This window comes from Paramisgurnus dabryanus, chromosome 2, assembly GCF_030506205.2.
Source record: "Paramisgurnus dabryanus chromosome 2, PD_genome_1.1, whole genome shotgun sequence".
Taxonomy (NCBI): domain Eukaryota; kingdom Metazoa; phylum Chordata; class Actinopteri; order Cypriniformes; family Cobitidae; genus Paramisgurnus; species Paramisgurnus dabryanus.
In genome coordinates, this window is record NC_133338.1 from 53,198,726 (window position 1) to 53,219,453 (window position 20,728).

The 20,728-nt window shown below is 45.8% G+C and overlaps 1 protein-coding gene across 1 annotated transcript in view; it reads right to left on the reverse strand.

Annotated features, from left to right (window-relative positions):
• Positions 1-4,404: 4,404 nt before the first annotated feature.
• acsf3 (acyl-CoA synthetase family member 3) overlaps positions 4,405-20,728 on the reverse strand; it is a 69,290-nt gene continuing 52,966 nt past the window's right edge. The window contains exon 10 of the mRNA XM_065261707.2: positions 4,405-4,797. Coding sequence (XP_065117779.1) covers positions 4,674-4,797 — 124 coding nt within the window. The 3' untranslated portion in view covers positions 4,405-4,673. The remainder of the gene's footprint in view (positions 4,798-20,728) is intronic.

Consider the following 20,728-nt stretch of genomic DNA (forward strand, 5'->3'; position numbering starts at 1 on the left):
GGCATCCGTGCAGGCCGGGTTATTTTGTAAATGTGTGCGTGTGTGTATGTTTGTGCACTCCAGTGTATCTGACTGCACAGGCAGACGTTTTATCATTCCAGAGCCTTGGGGACTAAAATCCTTTCTTACAAACACACAAAAACAATCTTCAGCAAAAGCCCACATCAGCGTTATTATCAAACCAATCAATCCATCTTCTTTGCAGGGCCACTATTAAGGGGCATTTTACATGGTATAGCGCACTTTGACTGTGAAATGTATTTGAGAAACATGTGGTTAAACTTGACTGGAACTCATATATCACATATTGCAGTGCAGAATGTGGTGTTTTAGTCAGAACCATCTAAAGGTGGACCAAGACTTTGGGGAGTTGAGACCAAGACCAAGGCAGGGTAAGACTTGGTTTCTCAGTTGAGACTAAAACAAGACCAATGGTCTGTACCATGAAGCCGGTTTAGTTGCCAATTAAAGCGATACTCCAGCCAAATATCAAAATTATGCTTCATGCCTTACTCACCCTCAAGCAATTCGCAAGCATAATTTTTCAGATGAGCACATTTGGGGTTATTTTAATAAATGTCCTTGCTTTTCCGAGCTTAAAATGGGAGAAAACAGGGATCAGGGAACAACGTTTGACTTTAAATTTCCTTTTGACTTTGCATTCATCTTTCAAAGAGGTAATCCACATGGCTCCAAGAGGTTAATAAAGGTAGCTTCAAGTAACAACGGTGTCTTGTAATCACGCAATTCACAAAAGTCATTGTGCAACACATTTATGGCAACCAACCCCATACGAAAAAAAAAATAATCATAATTGGGCCAAAAAACTGTAAAAAAATCTGTAGAAATTATAGTGTTACTTGCAGCTGGTTGCCATTAACTTACTGTAGATTTAAATTTATGATATTTACTGGCATAATTTTGCTCAAAGTTAAATGAACATTAAAGATGAACAAGTCGTTGTCTTTACAGAGTTAAACTAAAATAACAGCATCAAGCAAAGCATTCTGGGAAACAAAATTTGAAGCAAAAAAAAAAAACAGAAAAAGGTTGATGAGGATTTCTGGTTCCCAGAATGCTTTGCATCTTAAGATAAAGACTTATTTTTATTTAACTTTGAACAAACTCTTGCCAGTAAAAAAACTAAATTTAAATCTACAGTAAGTAACTGGCAATCAGCCGCAAGTAACACCGTAATGTATATGGAATTTTATATGCTAAATACATTTTGTTAAAAGTGATTCTTAATTAAATATATTTTTGAATGTGAAAATATATTTAGTTTTAAAATTCATAAATTAATATATATTTCAAAATGCATTTCAGGGGCAACAAAATACATTTCTTATTTACAACCCATACTGTAAAACTGCTGTCAAAAAACGACCAGGTTCTACAGTAAAATACTGTAGAAATTTACATGCTTGAATCCTTAACCCATGGCAGCTGGTTTTCCAAATCAAGGGTATTAATATGGTAACATACTGTTAAATATAGAGGAGCTGTTAATTAATGGTAGTAGAACTGTAAATTAACAGTAGATTGCTGGCAACTTAGCTGCCAGTAGATTACCATTATCCTGAAGTATTTTCCTAATATAAAATTTTGTATAAAATGTATAAGTTTGTAAAAAAATAATATAAGAATATTTTTGCAGTTGAAAATATATTTAATTTTAATCTTTTCAAACTTGTTATGTTTACAGGTTTTTAACATACAAAGTTTTTCTTCCAATGCAATGTGAATATAAATGCTTTTAAATATATGTTTAAAATATACAAAAAATACATTTTGTAAACATATTTCAAAATATATTTCAACACATATATTTTTTGTATATTTAAAATTATATTTTACTGTAATATTTTGCTGTATGGGAATGCTTGAATCATTTCCAAGATGTCATCCTTACCAGAAGCTAGTTATTATAGTTTAATAAGTTTGAAATATGGATATTTTTATAACAAAATCACATCAATTACCGCATAAGACCTTTATTAACCCCTTGAAAGCCGTGCGGATTACTTCTGTGAATGATGGATACACTTTTAAAGTCAAAAGAACTATGTCATTTTGTTGTAGGACCCCCTTGAAAATGAAATCTCAAGGAGCTATCCTTAAATAATACATTCAAGAGTTGTTCCCGATCCCCATTTTCTACAATTATAAAGTTTGGAAAAGCAAAGTAATTTACTAAAATAACTCCAAATGTGTTCATCTGAAACATGATGTATGTGTATCTCAGATTGCTTGGGATGAGTAAATGGGGCTATTTTAATATTTTGCGGGAGTACTAGCCTGCATGGTTAAAACCAGACCATTCTCAGTAATAACGGAGTTATGGTCTGGCAAAGCTTCATAGACAAATCATTTCCAAAGTGGGCGTCACCAACGGACGACTCTCAAATGCCTTGGTGTCCAATTGGATAGACCTAAAACCAATCACAGCGATGAAGGAGATGACATATGCAGAGCTATATCAGACTTTTGCCAGATCCACATTGTAAAAAATGCTTTGCTTCCTTTAAAATTTTTTGTTGAATCAACTCGGATTTCCAAGTCATTTCAACTTACTATTATTTATCTTGACTAGAAATGAGTTGTTATAACTTCTGGTGAGTTGTTATAACTTATAAAATTAAGTTGACTTTTCTCAACTATATTTTATAAGTTGTAACAACTCATCTCTGTTGACATGACTTGTAAATTTGAGTTGATTTGACAAAAAATTTTAAGGCAGCAAAGTTTTTTTTACAGTGCAGTCGTTAAGACAGCGATAACATTTTTTTTTTTGATATGAAGGCTTCGAGTGTTGTTCTTTGCTCGTGTTTTTACAAAAAGGAAAAGTTTAAATCTCTTAAAACAGACCCGATAGCTGATTTGAACAAGTGATGTTTCACGTCGGCATCCATCTTTTTAATGTACAAAATCTGCTTCACCGTCGCTGCGCTGTCGTCATCGTGTAAAGACCGCCCCAACGTTTATGATAGTGCTGTGATTTCTCAACATTAGAAATTGACTTGAATGGCCTCTTTGCCAGACTACTTGCAGAGCAAATTTAAATTTGCCGGAAGTTGTCTGGGTTTTCCCAGGCTACGGGAGTACTGCTTTGAGTTTAACTCCTTCCCCGCCATTGACGAGTTATCACATCAATTAAGAGAAAACCCTTCCCTGCCTATGACGAGTTTTTCCGGCAATCCATATTTTCGCTATTATCCACTAGGTGGCACTCTTACCCAATTTATAAAACACTAAGACATCCACTAATGCCAAAGAGTAAAATGTTTTAATCATGGCTCTGAATCTGATCTCTAACAAAAGTCAAAAAAGCAATTATCTCAGCAGCTTTTTGCTCAAAATTTGGTCTTTGAAGACATCTACTCATATTTGAGAGCTGCTAAAAAGAGAACAAATGAAGATAGGATGAAACTGCTTTTTTAAAGGAGTCTGACCTTTCATTTAATGAATTGTATGTTTATATATTTAAAAAAGAACAGGCATTAAACTTTTGTGAAAATCATAAAAAAAAGCTGGCACTGGTTGGCAACTAAAACGCTGTCAAGTAAAGAGTTAGGTTTAGTTTGTGTCAATCCTGGGTTTTGGGTACCAGAAGTAGCTAGGCTATATGCCGTGTTCATCGCCATGGTAACTTACACCACATGCAGTGTAAAACGGCCTTTAGTGTGTCCTGTCACCCCTCCTCACAGCTCAGTGCCACAGCAACCCAGTAGACTCATCCATCGTTCTGTGCCAGGCGTGAGATCGATCGAGTCGCTCTCTTAATCAGCTCTCTGTTGACTGCAGGGCAGAGGAGGAGAGATGGAGCGCTTGGTTACCTCCGTTCATTCACTTTGTACCTTACCTCCGAATCCTCAGCGGTCCGCCTTCAGCGCCTGTGGGGCCGGCGTGTATCAGGAGTCCAGCCTGAGGGAGTCTCTGTCAGGTTTCTGGACGGTTCGAGCTCTCTGGTCTCAGACTCTGCTGCTGACGCTTGGAGTGACTGTGATGATTAATTATAGAGGAAGTGCTGCTCACTATACATTATTTAAACTTTTCCAAAATCACAAACATGAAGAAAACATGTTTTAATAGCACCTTTTTATGATACTTGTATATATAATCCGAGTAAAGTCTTCATTGGGTTTCCAAGTTAAAGGACCATGAAAACTTCTACACTTGTTCTCTAACAGAGAAATACATTGACCTTATCCGCAGACATGCACTGAAGTGAAGAGAACCGAGGTCCCATCTGTGACCCAATCACTTACAACTCCACAAGCTTGCATTGCCTCCGGGGCCGCCCGCACCTGTGTACACACAGCTGTACATACACGCACACACCTGCACACCTGATATTACATGAAAACAAGCACATCATCTATTGATCAAAATAATTTATTATTATACAATTACAGAAAATAAAGACTTTCATTTAATTTGATCTGTAACATTGAGGTAAAAAGGCATCGCACAATGATGATGCACTTGTGATTTTATTACACATAAAAACAAAGCAGCGCATTGCATTGTGGGAAAGTCTGGTCCCCTCTACTGGCTACTAATGAAGACACACACTTCACAATTAAAAACGTCTATTAAATCAAATAACTGATCTATGACCATTACTTCGGTCTCTCTGAGCACTGATTCTAGATCAGACCGATGTGGTTCATTCAGACTGTTGTGGAGAAGAACTGCCGTAGCAGGTCCTTTTTATTGACCTTGCCCATCTGATTTCTTGGCATTTCGTCCACCACGATCAGTCCTGAGGGGATGCTGTATGAAGCCATGTGATCTCTGGGAGAGAAATAGAAATAAGACCATTGTGTTTGTCTTTGCAACTTGTTAAAGGGAAAGTTCACCCAAAAATGAAAATTTGCTGTTTATTTACTCAACTTCAGGCCATCTGATATGTTTGTGACTTTGTTTACTTTAGTAGACGAATAATAAAGATATTTAGCAGAAAACTTATAGGTGGCACTCGGAGGCTGGTTTGCCAACTGCCACCAAACATCACAAGATCATCAAGCTCATGTTTGGTAAAGGCCATCACTAGTTTAAAGTTCCTGTTTTTTTCTGTGTTTAGGTACAACATGGTCCTTTTTTGGAGTATTCCTTAGTCAAAAAATCAGAATATTGTCATCATCTAACTGGGAAGTACAGGGCTGCAGCCGTTCTCTGTAGTCCTTGAAAAGCGATTTATGTTAATTAAAATGTATCGCTTGGCTTTGAACTTTGAGCTTTATCATTTTGCAGGTATTATTTATGCTCTAACAGCAACATTACAGTACACACTAACTGAAGTTTGAAAAATGGGATCATGAAAAATAGCACCTTTAAAGGGACAATAAGTAGGATTTACCCCCATCTAGTGGTGAAATTGTATTTTGCATTTCAAACGAACAGTGCCCTCTAGCGCCTCGCCTTTCCAAATGCGTGTTGCAAGTACGGTAGCCGTTATGTACTCTAGTGCTTTGTTCAAAATATCGATACGACGATACATCGTCATGGACGCCTGACGATGCGCGCATCGATACAGCACCTTTCGTATTGATTCGGATGCACTTTTGAAAGTAACGTGACGAATCGCTGTTGATCCATATGGAAAGGACGCATGTGTCCCGCGGAGTACGTAGAGTTAAAGGTAGCGGGGTATACTTTCACTTTGCGTGTCTGTCTCGCTGGCACACGTGTCTTCTCTCTCTCTCTCTCTCTCTCTCTATCTCTCTCTCTTTCGCTCTTTCTCTCTCGCGCCCGCGCGTGTATTTAAAATCAATGAGTTCAGTATGAAAGCGCAGATATCTTAGCCTATGCTACTGCAAAGGGCTTTAATAGCCACTCTCCTATAAAACAGTACTAACACATTTGAGAAGAAACACGACAAAGATTTGCAAGTGAAAAGTGTACGTCTAGAGAAGAGATACAGAGCTACTTCAAACTATAACTGTCACATTAAAGGGATAGTTCGGCCAAAAACGATATTAAACCCATGATTTACTCACCCCCAAGCTGTCCGAGTTGCATATGTCCATCGTTTTTCAGACAAACACATTTTCGGATATTTTAGAAAATGTTTTAGATCTTTCAGTTGATTAAATGTAATACGAGGTCCACGACCTTCAAGTAAAAAAAAGTGCGTCCATCCTTTACAAATTAAATCCAAACGGCTCCAGGATGATAAACAAAGGTCTTCTGAGGGTAATCCGCGCAGTGTTGTTGTAGAAATATCCATATTTAAAACTTTATTAACGAAAATAAATACCTTCCGGTAGCGCCGCCATCTTAGACTCCTCTATATTCAGGAGAGAGTATTAGCGTAGTGTACGCACTTTTCTTAGTGACGTACAGTGGCGGCTCCAGAGATTTTCTGATGCAGGTGCTATGGGGATGCTCAACACTTAAGAGAAGGTGCTTGGAATTTTGGGGGCGTTTCATTATGGAGGTTGCATTGGACCACCCTTGGTATATATATATAGACCCTTTTACAGCCCCCGTGACCAAATAGCCTGCTCGTGCATTTTGGCAACAGAAGTGGTGTTATTCCCCATTGGTTCTAACGTGTTAGCAACTCAGAAAGTTTATTAAAACGGTTTCCCAGAATCAAAATGTCTGGTTGTTGCGTTTGGTTGCACTAACATAGTATACTACTCTACGTATATATGCTAACGTCTTCTATCCACTCCACTATAGTACACGGATCTGGTGGCTGTGTTGAAAATGTTGAAAGTCAACTTTTTTTTAAATAACTTTCTCTGTCTGTGTTGCTTCAATGCTGATTCTCGCCATACTTCCGTTGCCCAATTTGCGCTTGCATTCGTTGACATGTCGTAATTGTGTACAAACAGTAAAAGAGTCTATATACACGCGTAACATACATGTCACCACCGGGGGCTGGCTGTTTAAAACTAAAGCCACGCCCCTTTGCAACTCCCACCTCGAGGAGGTCCCCAAAGCCAACCCAATGACCAGACAAACACGGGAACAGGTAAGTAAAATTTAAAACAAGCTTTATTTAGTTTAAATATTTAAAAGAACTGGGAATTTGGGGAAAGGGGAAATTAAAACTAATAGGCCTCTTCTTCTCCCTCCAGGGAGACTGCAGCCACGGCAGACAGGCCAAGGGCAGCAAGGGTGCCAACCACCATAAGCTGGGGGAGAACGGGAAACGTCAGGCTCCAGCCTGGACCCTACTAACCGTGGCGCCCTCCTTCTTCCGTCCTGGAGGCAGAATAATTTTGGTGTGACTGGTAAGGAAGATCTCCACTGTCGGTGTATCTTTCCTCGGGCCGGCAGGGGGTCCTCGCCCCACGTGCCTTTACGTTCCCTGTCGTACGTCCGTCCACGTTCTCCTTATGCCCCACAGATAGTCACTGCTACACAAAAGCACTGTTAGCTTGCACTTGAGGTGTCTCTCACCGGCTCTGCTGCTTGCAGCTCTCTGGGTGGGTATCACGTTACACAGCCTGTTCTCCAATTGTTTCTCCTTGCTCTCCACAGGCGGCCACTAGGACACAAATGACACTGTTACTTGGACTTCGGGTATTGCTCACCGGTTCTGCTGCTTACAGCTCTCTGGGTAAGTATCACGTTCACAGTTTGCTCTTCAGTGATTCACTCTCGTTCTGTTCTCTCTCCACAGGTGGCCGCTAGAACACAAAGACACTGTTACTGGGACTTCAAGTAATTCTCACCGGCTCTGCTGTTTACAGCTTTCTGGGTAGGTATCACATTCACAGTTTGCTCTTCAATGATTCACTCTCATTCTGCTCTCTCTCCACAGGTGGCCGCTAGAACACAAAGACACTGTTGCTGAGACTTCGAGTAATTCTCACCGGCTCTGCTGTTTACAGCTTTCTGGGTAGGTATCACGTTCACAGTTTGCTCTTCAATGATTCACTCTCGTTCTGCTCTCTCTCCACAGGTGGCCGCTAGAACATAAAGACACTGTTACTGAGACTTCGAGTAATTCTCACCGGCTCTGCTGTTTACAGCTTTCTGGGTAGGTATCACGTTCACAGTTTGCTCTTCAATGATTCACTCTCGTTCTGCTCTCTCTCCACAGGTGGCCGCTAGAACACAAAGACACTGTTACTGAGACTTCGAGTAATTCTCACCGGCTCTGCTGTTTACAGCTTTCTGGGTAGGTATGGTTCTCAGTTTGCTCTTCAATGATTCACTCTCGTTCTGCTCTCTCTCCACAGGTGGCCGCTAGAACACAAGGACACTGTTGCTGAGACTTCGAGTAATTCTCACCGGCTCTGCTGTTTACAGCTTTCTGGGTAGGTATCACGTTCACAGTTTGCTCTTCAATGATTCACTCTCGTTCTGCTCTCTCTCCACAGGTGGCCGCTAGAACACAAAGACACTGTTGCTGAGACTTCGAGTAATTCTCACCGGCTCTGCTGTTTACAGCTTTCTGGGTAGGTATGGTTCTCCTCCGTAGGTCAACAGAGGGGCGAAGGTCACACACCACCTCACCGGGTCGAGCGCTGCCCTATCTCCAATGCCCATAGGCCGATCGATTCCTAGACGGGGGCGCCCTTTTCGTAGAGACCACGGGGCGGCGGACCCTTTCGCCTCTAACTCTGCGACGAAAACAGACACAGGTAAGTTCACACCACGAAATGTTTTCCAATGGTTTACTCACGGTCACGGACAGCTCTTAGTCTGCGTCCCTTCGCACTCCAAACAGCACACTACTTATAGTAACAGTGATTTCTGTAGTCGTTGGCCTCTCCGTCCTCTGCCCAGTGGGAGACAATGGATGATGCGGGGCTTCGTCTACAAGACACACAGCAACCCACAGCAATATACACAGCACCACTCCAAACGTGAAAAAGATTTATTACACAGTCTCACTCACCACACTATAAGTGCACCACAACAAGGGAAGCGCCCGGTGTCCTCCACTGCGCTTGGGCTACGATAAGGCGATGGGAAATACGACCACAATAAGTCTCGTTGCGGTGGCTGTTTGAAGTTATACTTCTAACGGCTCGCCCACCACACTCTTATAGGGGTAGGGCCGCCCTCCTTCTCCTGGAGGTTTCCAATAGTTACACAAGTTAACCTTTGCCAGTTACTCCACACAAAAAGGGTATACTCACGGCGAATAGCCTTTGTTTACGTTGTATCAGAAGGTCAATTTTCTTCCTGCTTTACTCCTTCAATATTGGTTAGAACAAGTTCCTTTTTACCCATAGGATTTTCCTGTTTACTCCAGCAGATCCACAATCAAGACTGCAACGAGAGAGAGAGAGCACCACAGACAGCCACCACGTCCAACAATGAGCACAGCTCCGTTTCCCAGCACACACTAAGCACTCTAACTGTGTTCTAACTGTGCTTTATATACTCCTCTCTGTACTATAATCATCCAATTGCCAGGCGATCTCTTCAACTAGGCACAGCTGTGCCCAATCGGCTGATTACAGCCTCCGTGAATCTGCCGGATGTCCGGTGTTTCCGTTTTCCGGTCTGGACGGAAACATCCGGGCGGAACCAAAACTTCCTCAACTTTTGGTTCCGCCCTGAAAGATCGTCACCCCGTGACATCCTCCCCCGCCAATGCATTCCAGTCCCTGGAATGTCCTTGAGTAGTCCACTCACCGTAACGGGAAGGGGGTCGGCCTCGATTCTCCCGTTGGGAGCGCCTCACAGGGGAGTCAGGTCCGGCGGGCTCGGGCACAACCTCAGGTTGTCTTTGGGCGGCCGGGGGTTCAGCTGGCGCTGGTACTGGCTCTGGTTGTCTCTGGGCGGCCGGGGGTTGAACTGGCTCAGGTGCTAGCTCTGGCTCTCCTGGGGCGGCCGGGGGTGGTGCTGCCACGGGTAGGCCTGGTACCACAGCCCATCCTTCCATCCAGGGGGCCGTCGGTGCCGGTTCTGCCACTACCTCCTTCGCGACCTCGGGATAATTTGGGCAAGGGCGAATCATGTTTCGGTGCACCACACGTTCCGGGCCGGCCTTTCCTTCCGGCCGGATGGTATACACCGGCTGTCCCGGCCTCTGTTGCCTGCAGACTACGTACGGGGTGGGCTCCCAACGGTCACTCAGCTTTCCTTTGCCTTGCCGCCGATTGTCTCGTACCAAGACTCTCTCTCCTGGTAACAAGGGGGCGTCCCGGGCCGTCCGGTCGTACAGCCGCTTGTTCTTTTCCCCTGTAGCCCGTATCTTCTGGGATACCTGCTCGTAAGCAAAGTGTAGCCGTTGGTGGTGGCGCCCCGCCCATTCCGTCACGCTCCCTTCCTCTTGGCCAGCGGCCACTCCCAAGACCAGGTCCGTGGGCATCCGCACATGTCTGCCGAACATCAGATAAGTGGGGGCATACCCCGTCGTACTATGAACGCTGTTATTATAAGCTTGCAAAAGATTCGGTAGAGCACTCACCCAATCGCTCTGCTTCCGTTGGTCCAGGGTCCCTAGGAGCCCCAACAGGGTCTGATTAAACCTCTCACAACAGCCATTTCCTTGAGGGTGATACGACGTCGTATGGGTCTTCGTGCACCCATACAGCTGGCATAATTCTCGGATCACCTTTGATTCGAAATTTGCCCCTTGGTCTGAGTGCAGGAACTCGGGACATCCGAACGTTTGGAAGACGTGCCGCCATAGAGCCGTTGCGGTGGTGTTTGCCGTCTGATCAAGGGTGGGAACTGCCCATGCGTATTTTGTAAACAGGTCGGTGATTACTAAGATGTTCGGATAGCGGTCCTGTGGCCGGCCCAGTGTCAGGAAATCCATCGCCATGATGTGGAGGGGGGCTTTGGCATGTATGGGCACCATCGGCGCTCGAGCCTCTCGTCGAGATTTAAACAACATACACCTGGGGCAAGCTTGGACCAAGCTGCGTACTGACGCTTCCAGCCCCGGCCAGTAGAAAAACCTGCGCAGCAACGATACTGTCCGTTCCTGTCCCTGGTGCCCCAGCTGATCATGGTAGGCGGACACCAAGGCTGCTGCTTGATCGGCGGGCACCACGATCTGGCGCACCTCTTCGTCCAGCTTCGGGTCACTAACCTTCCGGCAAAGCACCCCTTCCTGTAGTTCCAGCTTGTCCCACTGTCCCAGCAGTCTTTTTCCCGTCTCTGTTTGAGTCAGCCTCTCAGACGCTGTTGGCCGTCGGCCCTGCTCCACCCACATCTTTACCTGACACACATCCTGATCCTGGGCCTGCCTCGTTTTCCACCGACAGGGGTCCCAGCCCCAATTCTCCGGTACCGCCTCCTGCTGGCCTCCGGGGGCCTCCACGGCCCCTATCAGATAGCCCTCCCTCTGGCTTACTTCTTCCTTGCCTCCCCGGCAACCGGGGTTGTCCGCCTCTGGCAATCGGGACAAGGCGTCCGCGTTCGTGTGTTCTCGCCCAGGCCGATACTGCAGTTGATACTCGAAATTGGCAAGTTGTGCCACCCAGCGCTGCTCCACAGCTCCCAACTTCGCTGTCTGTAAATGTACCAAAGGATTATTGTCTGTAATCACCGTTACCTTAGCACCCCAGAGGTAGTCCTTAAACTTCTCGCTCAGGGCCCACTTCAGGGCCAGCAGTTCCAGTTTAAATGAGCTGTAGTTTGCATCGTTCTTCTCAGCTGGGTGGAGGCTTCGGCTTGCGTAGGCAATCACCCGTTCTGTTCCCGCTTGTCGTTGGGCCAAGACCGCCCCCAACCCCAGGTTGCTAGCGTCTGTATACAAGATAAATGGTTGAGTAAAGTCTGCATAGGCTAAGATAGGAGCCTGTAACAATTCCTGTTTCAATCTCTGAAATGCCCCCTCACAGGACTCATCCCAGTCAATCGGGGGTGATCCCCGTCCCCGGTTCCGCCCTGTACCGACCAGCAGCTGGTTAAGTGGCTTAGCGATCTTGGAAAAATCTTTTATGAACCGTCTGTAGTATCCCACAAACCCCAGAAATGAACGTACTTGCCTCACAGTCTTGGGCGCACTCCAATCTCTTACTGCAGAGACTTTCCCAGGGTCTACAGCCACCCCAGCAGCGCTGACCACGTGACCCAGGAACTGGACCTCTCGCCTCAACAGATGGCATTTATCGGGTTGCAACTTCAGCCCATATTTCTCCATTGCCTGGAAAACCTCTTCGAGGTGCCGGAGGTGGGAATCGAAATCTGGGGAGTACACAATTACATCATCTAGATATACCAAGACTGACTCCATTAACTGACCTCCCAAACAGCGCTGCATCAGACGTTGGAACGTGGCTGGGGCGTTGCAGAGCCCGAAGGGCATCCGTTCCCACTCGAATAGTCCAAACGGGGTCGTGAAAGCGGTCTTCTCCCTATCGGCCTCGGCCACTGGCACCTGCCAATACCCACTGGCCAGATCCAGAGTGGAGTACCATGCAGACCGCGTGAGACCCGCAAGGGAGTCTTCGATCCGGGGTAGGGGAAAAGCGTCTTTCTTAGTCACCAGGTTGAGCTTACGATAGTCCACACAAAACCTCCAAGCTCCCGACTTCTTCTGCACCAGTACGATGGGGGCTGCCCATGGGCTACTGCTTTCTCGGACGATGCCCCGCCCCAGCATGCCCTGCAATAGTGAGCGTACCTCTGTATATAAAGTGGGTGGGATCGGCCGGTACCTCTCCCTGCTGGGTCCTGCATCTCCAGTCGGAATATGATGTTCTACCACCTTAGTGCATCCGTAATCCTCCTCGTGTCTTGCAAACACATGTTGCCATTTCTGAAGGAGGGCTTGGAGTCGTTGTGTCTGCGCCTGTTCCAGCTTTTCCCCTTGCAGGGACTCACCTGCCAGGTGTCTCGGCATGTCCCTCTCCCCGTTGTTTGAGGGGGCTTCCATCTGCGTCAGGGCCACCTCGATGACAGTGGGGCACACCTGACGGAAACTAACATCTCTCTCTTCCCTCACCTGATGGGGTGCAACCCCCGTGAGTCGGGCCAGCCGCTGGTGTCGGTGTAAGTGCACTGGGTAGGGGTGGTCATTTCGAACCTTTACAGGGACCCTCCCCCGGTGGACCGCCGCTAGGCCTCGTGCTACTTCCACTTGGGGGCAATCAGCGTGGGGTTCAACCAATACCCACTCTTCGGGGCCAACTCCTCGGGGGGCCACTCTCACCCACACCATGGCCTCACTCCTAGGGGGGATAGATAAAGCATAGCGACACATCACTCTTCCTACCTCTTCCCGGCTTCTACGGACCTGGGTCATCTGGACCCGACGACAGTCGGCGACCACTCGCTCCCATAGGGGCCTCTCAACAGGGGAGATCCTAGGGCCGGGCCTAACCCGAAATAACTCCTCCCAACACTCGGAGAGCACATTCATCCCTAGTAGGGCTCGGTGGACTCCCAAACACCTGTCTTCCACGATGATCACCCCTTTTTGGGGAACTAACACCCCGTGCACTTCTAAGTCCGTCAGCCGATAGCCAATGTAAGGAATCTCTAAGCCGTTGGCGCCCCGCAACGTCAGCCAGGGGGCCTCTCCTCCTTGGGTTCTCTGCTTCCCGAATACTTCCTGCGAGAGACTTTCGGCAAACAATGTCACTTGAGAGCCTGTATCTACCAGGCACTGTACCGTCTTGCCACATACCTTCACCTCCGCCATTGGGCTATGCCCCACCATCTGGCCTCTTGAATTATCACGTCTTTCCGGGTCTCCTCGAGGGGTCCCGGCCACACGACCCACTGTGGCCGGTCGTCCTAAAAACCCCCCTCCGATGCCCTGCGAGGCCCACACTGACGGCTATAATGCCCTGGTTCTCCACAACGATTGCAGATTGGCCGCCCTTGGTCATCCCACTCAAAGCGGGGCCGGTTAAAACGGTTTGGGCGCCCTGGTGGCTCTCGGCCCCTCTCAGAGTAGACTCGCTCTCGGGGTGCCGGCCTCGGTTCCTCTTGCGCCCTACCTTGACGAAGTTCTCCCAGAAGAGTCTTAGATAGTTCCGACATCTGCTCTCGGACATCTTTCAACAATTCTACTCTGAGGGCTTGCTTCCAATCTGCGTGTTCAGGTGGTGCTGCGGTGTTCCCACTTACGGCTGCACATACAGGGGTTTCACTTACTTCGACCTCATCACCTTCCAAGGCCAGTGCCTCCTTCTTTAGGTCCTCAAAGGTAAGCCCGGAGTCCCGTCGAAACTGGACCCTCAGACTTTGTCTCACGGGGCCCTCTTTCATCCCCAGGAGGAACTGGTCGCGTAACAAGGTCTCTCCGTCTCCTAGCCCATGGTCTCGTCGGGCCTGCAGGCGAGTGAACTGCTCTCGCAGCCTGAGGGCAAAAGCTCTAATAGGTTGTCGGGGGCCTTGCTTACAATTAAAAAATTGTGAACGGAGGACAGCTACGGGGGTATGGTCGCCATATTGTTCAGTAAGGAACTGGAACACAGTCTGGGCGGTGGCTCGGATTGCTTCGGGGGCGGCTTGTACCTCTCGCCGTGCTTCTCCCTCTAGGGAGTTCAACACAAACTGGAGCCGCTGAGCGGCGCTAAGGCCCTGCAAGTCGGCCAAGTACTCTAATTGGGCCTTCCATTCGGTCAGTCGTACCTCCGACTCTGCTCCTCCATATTTCTGGATCCATGGGCTTCCCATGATAATAGATGTGGCACGGGGTGGGGCTGCAGGCCCCGCGTTGTCAGTCATTGGGTGACCTTGGTTACTCAACTCGAGGTGGGGCCGCCCTGCCGACTACGCCAAAATCTGTCACCACCGGGGGCTGGCTGTTTAAAACTAAAGCCACGCCCCTTTGCAACTCCCACCTCGAGGAGGTCCCCAAAGCCAACCCAATGACCAGACAAACACGGGAACAGGTAAGTAAAATTTAAAACAAGCTTTATTTAGTTTAAATATTTAAAAGAACTGGGAATTTGGGGAAAGGGGAAATTAAAACTAATAGGCCTCTTCTTCTCCCTCCAGGGAGACTGCAGCCACGGCAGACAGGCCAAGGGCAGCAAGGGTGCCAACCACCATAAGCTGGGGGAGAACGGGAAACGTCAGGCTCCAGCCTGGACCCTACTAACCGTGGCGCCCTCCTTCTTCCGTCCTGGAGGCAGAATAATTTTGGTGTGACTGGTAAGGAAGATCTCCACTGTCGGTGTATCTTTCCTCGGGCCGGCAGGGGGTCCTCGCCCCACGTGCCTTTACGTTCCCTGTCGTACGTCCGTCCACGTTCTCCTTATGCCCCACAGATAGTCACTGCTACACAAAAGCACTGTTAGCTTGCACTTGAGGTGTCTCTCACCGGCTCTGCTGCTTGCAGCTCTCTGGGTGGGTATCACGTTACACAGCCTGTTCTCCAATTGTTTCTCCTTGCTCTCCACAGGCGGCCACTAGGACACAAATGACACTGTTACTTGGACTTCGGGTATTGCTCACCGGTTCTGCTGCTTACAGCTCTCTGGGTAAGTATCACGTTCACAGTTTGCTCTTCAGTGATTCACTCTCGTTCTGTTCTCTCTCCACAGGTGGCCGCTAGAACACAAAGACACTGTTACTGGGACTTCAAGTAATTCTCACCGGCTCTGCTGTTTACAGCTTTCTGGGTAGGTATCACATTCACAGTTTGCTCTTCAATGATTCACTCTCATTCTGCTCTCTCTCCACAGGTGGCCGCTAGAACACAAAGACACTGTTGCTGAGACTTCGAGTAATTCTCACCGGCTCTGCTGTTTACAGCTTTCTGGGTAGGTATCACGTTCACAGTTTGCTCTTCAATGATTCACTCTCGTTCTGCTCTCTCTCCACAGGTGGCCGCTAGAACATAAAGACACTGTTACTGAGACTTCGAGTAATTCTCACCGGCTCTGCTGTTTACAGCTTTCTGGGTAGGTATCACGTTCACAGTTTGCTCTTCAATGATTCACTCTCGTTCTGCTCTCTCTCCACAGGTGGCCGCTAGAACACAAAGACACTGTTACTGAGACTTCGAGTAATTCTCACCGGCTCTGCTGTTTACAGCTTTCTGGGTAGGTATGGTTCTCAGTTTGCTCTTCAATGATTCACTCTCGTTCTGCTCTCTCTCCACAGGTGGCCGCTAGAACACAAGGACACTGTTGCTGAGACTTCGAGTAATTCTCACCGGCTCTGCTGTTTACAGCTTTCTGGGTAGGTATCACGTTCACAGTTTGCTCTTCAATGATTCACTCTCGTTCTGCTCTCTCTCCACAGGTGGCCGCTAGAACACAAAGACACTGTTGCTGAGACTTCGAGTAATTCTCACCGGCTCTGCTGTTTACAGCTTTCTGGGTAGGTATGGTTCTCCTCCGTAGGTCAACAGAGGGGCGAAGGTCACACACCACCTCACCGGGTCGAGCGCTGCCCTATCTCCAATGCCCATAGGCCGATCGATTCCTAGACGGGGGCGCCCTTTTCGTAGAGACCACGGGGCGGCGGACCCTTTCGCCTCTAACTCTGCGACGAAAACAGACACAGGTAAGTTCACACCACGAAATGTTTTCCAATGGTTTACTCACGGTCACGGACAGCTCTTAGTCTGCGTCCCTTCGCACTCCAAACAGCACACTACTTATAGTAACAGTGATTTCTGTAGTCGTTGGCCTCTCCGTCCTCTGCCCAGTGGGAGACAATGGATGATGCGGGGCTTCGTCTACAAGACACACAGCAACCCACAGCAATATACACAGCACCACTCCAAACGTGAAAAAGATTTATTACACAGTCTCACTCACCACACTATAAGTGCACCACAACAAGGGAAGCGCCCGGTGTCCTCCACTGCGCTTGGGCTACGATAAGGCGATGGGAAATACGACCACAATAAGTCTCGTTGCGGTGGCTGTTTGAAGTTATACTTCTAACGGCTCGCCCACCACACTCTTATAGGGGTAGGGCCGCCCTCCTTCTCCTGGAGGTTTCCAATAGTTACACAAGTTAACCTTTGCCAGTTACTCCACACAAAAAGGGTATACTCACGGCGAATAGCCTTTGTTTACGTTGTATCAGAAGGTCAATTTTCTTCCTGCTTTACTCCTTCAATATTGGTTAGAACAAGTTCCTTTTTACCCATAGGATTTTCCTGTTTACTCCAGCAGATCCACAATCAAGACTGCAACGAGAGAGAGAGAGCACCACAGACAGCCACCACGTCCAACAATGAGCACAGCTCCGTTTCCCAGCACACACTAAGCACTCTAACTGTGTTCTAACTGTGCTTTATATACTCCTCTCTGTACTATAATCATCCAATTGCCAGGCGATCTCTTCAACTAGGCACAGCTGTGCCCAATCGGCTGATTACAGCCTCCGTGAATCTGCCGGATGTCCGGTGTTTCCGTTTTCCGGTCTGGACGGAAACATCCGGGCGGAACCAAAACTTCCTCAACTTTTGGTTCCGCCCTGAAAGATCGTCACCCCGTGACATACACGCGTAACATACACGCCCGCATTAACTGACCTATACTCCTTTCGCGACTATGTAAAAGTATTCAACACAAGGGCTATAGATACAATATACATAAGACTGCCAATGTAAACATCTGAAAATAATATTTCACAATTCTGTCACAGTCAAGCCCTGAATACAACGGAGCAACAAACAACACAATCCAACAGAAACTGTGCACGCTTTTGCTCAGATCACGAAATCGCACAGCCAGTTACCAACACTAATCTAATGATAAATCAGCAGTATTCCTATGGTTGGAGCATTATAGATGTAACTATGAAGAGCCAAGATTTCTGCTGCTTTAACCACCAAATTAATTCAATTTGTAATAGCCAACAGCTGGGGAAAATCAAGCACTTACCATAGACGTCTTCACAACTTTTGATTGAGTGCGAAGGCATCAATGATGTTGTCGCAATTAAGAGTCTTTGCTAAATTTCCAAATTTGCTATCAAAAACAAACTGCTGTGCGTTAAGGTCAAAGGTTCACCAGGCGCTGCGCCCATTGGCCAAAGAAGATCACCTGTTTGGGCCTTGTTATTTTACACTAAAATTTATATTTTTAAATTATTATTTAATTCCTTTTTTAACAACATGAAAAAGACTATTCAAACATGACATTAAAATATAAACATATAAAATATTACAGACATTTCTTGGGGGTGCTGGGCGGGTGCTATGGATATTATAGGGGGAGCTACAGCACCACCTAGCTCCTCCCTGGCGCCGCCTCTGGTGACGTATGACAAATTCGGAGGGCGGGGGGACAGGGCAGCAGCAGAGAAACCTCTGTACGCTGCGTAAGCTCTCATCCTGAATGCGGATGAGACTAAGATGGCGGCGCTACTGGAAGGTAGTTAATTACGTTAATAAAATTTTAAATATGGAAATTTCTACAACAACACCGCACGGATTACCCTCAGAAGACCTTTGTTTATCATCCTGGAGCCGATTGGATTTAATTTGTGAAGGATGGACTCACTTTTTTGGACTTGAAAGTCGTGGACCCCGTAACATTACATTTAATCAACTGAAAGATCTAAAACATTTTCTAAAATATCCGAAAATGTGTTTGTCTGAAAAGCGATGGACATATGCAACTCGGACAGCTTGGGGGTGAGTAAATCATGGGTTTAATATCGTTTTTGGCCGAACTATCCCTTTAATAATCTGATTTCTACTAACTCTGACTGCATGTTTATAGATATATTCATAGATATAGAATAATTAAATGAGAGACACAAATATAATCCTTTGAGTAAGGCACTATTTTTGTAAATCTGCTTTTAAAAAAAACATAAGTTAAGTACTAACTGAGATTTTAAGTATTTCTACACTCTAAAAAAACAAACGGTGCTATATAGCACCAAAACTGTTGCTTTGGATCGTAACCATAGAAGAACCGTTTTTAGTGCCATATAGCACCGGTGAAGCACCTGTGTAGAACCATATAGGGGCCATATAGCACCACTATAGCACCACATATGGTTCTACAAAGCACTATTTGGTTCTACACAGGTGCTTCACTGGTGCGTCACCGGTGCTATATGGCACTAAAAACGGTTCTTCTATGGTTACGATCCAAAGCAACAGTTTTGGTGCTATATAGCACCGTTTGTTTTTTTAGAGTGTATGAGTTAACCCAAAAGCTAATAAATGAATGGCAAAACCACAACGGTTACAACAGTCTTTATTTAATGTACAATAAACAGATAATAATAATAATAATAATAATAATAGTTACTAAATTCTGAACAAAAATGTAATTCAAAATAGTCTTGTATCGGGATACGTATCGTATCAGGAAATTGTTGGTGATACACAGCCCTAATGTACTCACTGATCTCCTTGTCCGTTTCAGCTGGTTCACGTGATCTGAAAGAAAACGCGTTGGTAGGCTGGTGCTTTTTGTCCCTCTCTGCTATTATAGTTTATCAATACGGAGAAACGACACGGAAGGCTCCTCTGACTTACCCGTTCAATGTAAGTAAAGAGAAGAAATTCTAAGCTTACAAAGAAAATATTTCTCACTATCAGGCCTTGGTTAATTATTTTATAACAGCCAATGATCAGGGCAAATTATACCCTGGCAATCAAAATGGGCTGAAAAAATTGTATTATTTTGAATTGGGTGACAATAACAACAGAAAAGTAGTTTATACGCTCTGCACATTTAGGATTTCATGACATAATAATTTGAAACAATGAGTAAAAAGCAAAACTATCTGTATGTATCAGTAGATGTTAATCTAAATAACTGAATATCGCTATCAGCACAGAAATGCTGTATTGGTGCATCCCTAGTTTTAAATGGGGAAAAAGAAATCGGATTTACTAACATTTTGTTTCGTAAAAAAAAGACAACAATTAATGTGTTTCCAATGGAGGTTTTATGGTCTTGTGACAAGAGGTACGTAATACCATCACACAACCATTTTCCTCCAGTTGCCAAAGCTATACAAGAATCAGAAGTTGATTCCTCTCAAACAGAGATTATCTGGGTAAGTCATTCAGTATTTGTCATATCACAACATACATTAATAATAACAATATTGCAATTTCACCCCTCCCACCCAAATATCATGCAACTCTAAAACAAATGATATTGCATGTTGAATATTCAAAGGGTGTTAAAATATCTTTGGGCAAAATGATTACACTGTTACGGGGCACATAAATATACAAAAAACAGAGAGTTTATAATGCTGGAGTATTTGTAATGTTCATAAACCACTTACAGATACATGGAATTGGATTAATACACAATAAAATTGGCATGAAATAAAGAAAAATAGTGAAGTGCTGTGTTAATGAAATGTTTTGTGCCTACAAGCCCAGAGCCGTCTTTATCATCTAATGTTTAGCTTGTTGTAAGTGTATTTCTCCCAAATAGGCTTCCAGCGAATTCTCTGTTTATGCCGTTTCTGCTCTCAACCCTTCTGTGCGTCAAAGATGATTTTTATTTTACTCTTAAACGTAATATTCTCCACTTCACCCTAGCAGCTTTTCTTCAGCGTGTTTTTGTGTATCATCACCTCCAGCTCATCCCTTCCTGCCTTGACTTTTCATGACACAAACAGAGTGATGAATATTCAGGATGACAGCTGGAGGTACAGTGCGAGTCTCTCTCTCTCTCTCTTTCATTTTCTCTATGCGTCTCTGTCTTCTCTGGGCTGCGCTGGAGGGGGCGAGCTCAGGTCAGCGGGGCGACCGCAGCATAGCACCAGCAGGCCAGAAGACGGCTGTAAAAACCCCCACACCATATGGAGCTCTCACAAATACAGAGAGACTGAGAAGCCCCAAGCTACTTCCAGTTAAAGGACATGTGTCTTGTGTCTGTGGTGGCATTGGGGCAAA